Source organism: Hipposideros armiger, unplaced genomic scaffold (assembly GCF_001890085.2).
Source record: "Hipposideros armiger isolate ML-2016 unplaced genomic scaffold, ASM189008v1 scaffold_283, whole genome shotgun sequence".
Classification (NCBI taxonomy): Eukaryota; Metazoa; Chordata; class Mammalia; order Chiroptera; family Hipposideridae; genus Hipposideros; species Hipposideros armiger.
In genome coordinates, this window is record NW_017731633.1 from 460468 (window position 1) to 464205 (window position 3738).

General features: G+C 54.8%; 1 protein-coding gene across 1 annotated transcript in view; it reads right to left on the bottom strand.

Moving 5' to 3' along the window:
• LOC109391112 (serine/threonine-protein kinase LMTK3-like) overlaps positions 1 to 3490 on the bottom strand; it is a 21853-nt gene extending 18363 nt beyond the window's left edge. The window contains 2 exon segments of the mRNA XM_019658385.1: positions 2742 to 2860; positions 3327 to 3490. Coding sequence (XP_019513930.1) covers positions 2742 to 2860; positions 3327 to 3401 — 194 coding nt within the window. The 5' untranslated portion in view covers positions 3402 to 3490.
• Positions 3491 to 3738: the final 248 nt, after the last annotated feature.

Here is a 3738-nt window from a genome sequence, read left to right on the forward strand (position 1 = left end):
CACACACACACACACACACACACACACACACACACACACACACCCCTTCCCCACGCCCAGGCTCAGGACTGTCCCACCGAACCCCAGCTCCAGGGCCAGATCCCCCAGATGCCTCCTTGCCCCCCCCCCCCTCCAAACCTTCCTTCTTCATCCCCTCCTCTCCCCACAGCCCCAGCTCAAACATCCTCTTCACATCCTGGCCTATCTTTTCAGCCTCCTCCCTGCCTTCCTGCCTCCAGTCTCTCCCTTTCAGTTTGGCCCTGATCTGCCTCTCTCTTGCTCACAGCCCTCCATGGCCTCCAGCATTCCCAGGACAGGGCCTGGCTTGCTCCTTGGTTTTCGGAGCCCCGTGGCTGGCTCCGCTGCCATCCCCAACATCACCTCTCACCCTGGTGTATGTCTTCCCAAATACTCAGTTGCCTGCTTAGGCGCCTTTGCAGCTACAGTTCTCTCTGCGGATTACCCCCTCCCCTCATCAGTCCTCCTCCTCCCTCAGGCCTCAGCTTCACTATCATTTCCCCAAGAAATGTCCCTGTCCCCCAACACTAGGGGATGCCCCCTCCTCTCACTGGGCAGTGAGCCCCACTGGAACAAGGATTTTGGGGATTTTGTTCACATAGCTGTGTCCCCAGTGCCTTAGACCAGTAGATGTTCAATAAAAATGTGCGGAATGAAGGATTTTACCTTGCTACATGGCCTGGGGGTCTGTGGGAAGATTAAAACACTCTGGGCTTGTAGCTCAGAGCCTGGCTCAGGGTAGAGGCTCAGTAAGTTATTTTCCTTCTGGGGCCTGGAGGAAGGCAGGGGCTGCTCGTGCACGGCAGGGCCAGTGCTCTGGTCCCAGCCATCCACCACCTGCACGTCAACCTTCTCCATCTGGGAGAATAGTGCCTCCTGCTCCTGCTTCTACTAAGGATCCGACATGTGCTGGGCCTTGAAAAATGGCTGGAGCCCCCAGTGCAGGAGATTTAGGATGGCAGATGTAGAAGGAAGCACTGCACACCTACTATTCTAAGCCAAGGCCAGCCACTTCTGTTACCAAATCCTCCCAACAAGCCTGCAAGGCAGGATGAAGTTTCCCATTTGATCCAGAGGAAATGGAGGCTCAGAGAGGCAAAGTGACTTGCCAGGGTCACACAGCTAGGAATGGTAGCAGAGTTGGGATTTGATCTCAAGTCTCTGGTTCACTCAGTCTACTGAGGGCCGATGACATATGTGCTTGGGTGACAAGAAGGACCCTGAGCCACCAGTGTAGTTCTGCACTCTCCAACAGAACTTTCTGTGAAGGTAGAACTGCTCTAGATTCGAGCTGTCTAACATGGGAGTCACTGGCCATATGTGACCACTGAGCATTTGAAATGTGGCGAGGGTAGCTGAGGAAATGAATTTTTAATTTGATTTCATGTTATTTCACATAAATTTAAAATGTGGCTAGTGGTTGCCAGTATGGGTCTAGGGAGAGACAGGCAAATAGTCAACTAAGCAAATGAAAAAATGACAAACTAGGATACGCGTTATGAAGAAAATACATGAATTGATGTGATTGATACGATGGGGGATCGATCCTAGGGCCCACCTTAGGGGTGTGTATGTGTGTGTGTAAGGGAAGGCCTCTGAGCTGAGATCTGAGAAGGGGAAGGGAGCACCCCATCCAAAGATGGAGGTGGGTGAGCCAGGAGTGATATTCTAGATAGAGGGAACAGCAAGGACAAGCCTGGATCCCGAGACAGGAAAGGGGCTGATATGTGGGAGGATCAGGAGGCCAGGGTGGCTGGAGCAGGGCTCCAGAGGCAGGAAGGGAACAGGGTCAGGCCATTCCGGGCCTGTGGGCTGTACAGAGGAGTGGGAATTTGTCCTGTGGGCAACAGGGAGACATGGGAGGTTTTAGAGCAAGGGAGTGATAAAGTCCAATGTCTGGGTCTTGGGGTAAACCCCACTTTTACACTTTTTTTTTTTAAGCTGAGCCATCCTGCCACCAGTTGGCAGCCCAGCGGCTGCTCAGCTTGGGCTGGGAATCGAACCGCTGTTGCTCAGAGCTCAAACTCTTGAGCGAGCTCTTCACCAACTGAGCCACTCGGCCGGCCCACTAAACCCCACTTTTAAACTCTCTGTATACACATCTTTTCCATGACAGGGAACTTACTACCTCACAAGGCACTTATCTAGTAAATATTAAAGTGGAAGGGAGACCAAGCAGGGGAGGAACAGGGTCCTGCCTTCCCAGGCCTCCCAGTCGAGTGGGGGCAGGGGAGAGGTGACAGAGCTGCTCTGGGTATTTTGGGTGCCGACTCAGGGCACTGGCCTGTGATTGACTCCACCCTTCCTCATCCACAAAGCAGGAACCTGAGGATGTACCCAGTGCTAAACACAATAATCTCACATCCTCTCAGCTGTCCTCTACATGAGAACCCTCAGGCTTCCTGGACTTCCTTTCCAGTTGAAGATACTGAGGTTCAGAGTAGAGAAGGCAGGCCTCTAGCTCTGCTTCTGTGCCCTCTCCCCACCTTCCCTCTTCATCCTGCCTCTCATTTCACATCCCTGGCTCTGTCCCAAGAGAGAAGAACCCAAGGCTCAGAGAGGGAAATTCTCTTTACTGAGTGGCACAGCCGGGAAGAAATAGATTCAGGATTCGAACCCACCTTTGACCTCATACTATACTCCCCCCACCACCACTCCCAAATGTTACTTTCATGAGGCACAAACCTGGATATTGGGGCCTCCAGGGCCCTCATCCACCATACCTGTACGGCTGTGCTTCCGAGATGAACTTGCGCTGCTCCAGGGGCCCTGCGCTGGCACGGAGCTCCTTTACCACCACCTGGGCTGGTGTGTAGTCGGAGAAAATCTCCCCCAGGATCACCTGGTCCAGAGGACCCAGCCGTCAGCCTGTGCGGTTTCCCCAGCCCCCTCCCCTGGGACCACCTCCATCCCACCGCAGGCTCTTGACTTCCCCCTTCTTTCCAGCCTCTCCACGTCCCACCACCCTCATCCCCCCACCAGATGCTGGCTGAGAGACTCACGGGCCCAGAGTCCGGTGGATGCAGGGACGGATGGAAGGATGGACAGACGGACGCGAGGAGAGCCAGGTGGCGGCGGAGTGATCAATGGAGTGAGGAGGGAGGCGCTGACCGACAGATGTGGGGGGATGGAGGTGGGTGGGAGTGGGTGAGAAGTGGACAGAGGTGAAGGTGATGGGTGGGCTGAGGGGGCAGGGGGAGGACGTGGGGGGCAGATGAGAAGTGGTGGGAGCAGGGGGTATGGACATAGAACAGCAGCACAGCCCCAGACTGTATGACACCCCTGCCTCCCACTCCAGCCCCACTCACCTTCCCAAACCAGCCACTCCCAATCTCTTGTAAGTAGCTGAGGTGCTGGCGGCTAAGGCCCAGGGGTGTGGTCATGTCTGGGGGGAGGGGACAAGAGGGGGAGGCCCCTGAGCCTCTCTCCCCTTTCAAGTGCCACTGACACCTCCCAACTCAGTGGGCACTGGGGTCAAAGCAGACACCAATCTCTTTTCATTGGCTGCCCCCAACATTCCAACGATGGGACCTCAGCCTCCTCATTGGCTGCTCACAGGTTCCAGCACCCAATCCTTTTTTCCCTTTGGCATCCCAAGATCCTGTGATGTGATTTCAGCCTGCCATTGGCTGTCTCTGAGATTGAGATCTAAGCTTCCCTCACCACTGATTGCCCCACAAGAATCCCCAAATCTGGTTTTGGATTAAGTAATTGCTTCCA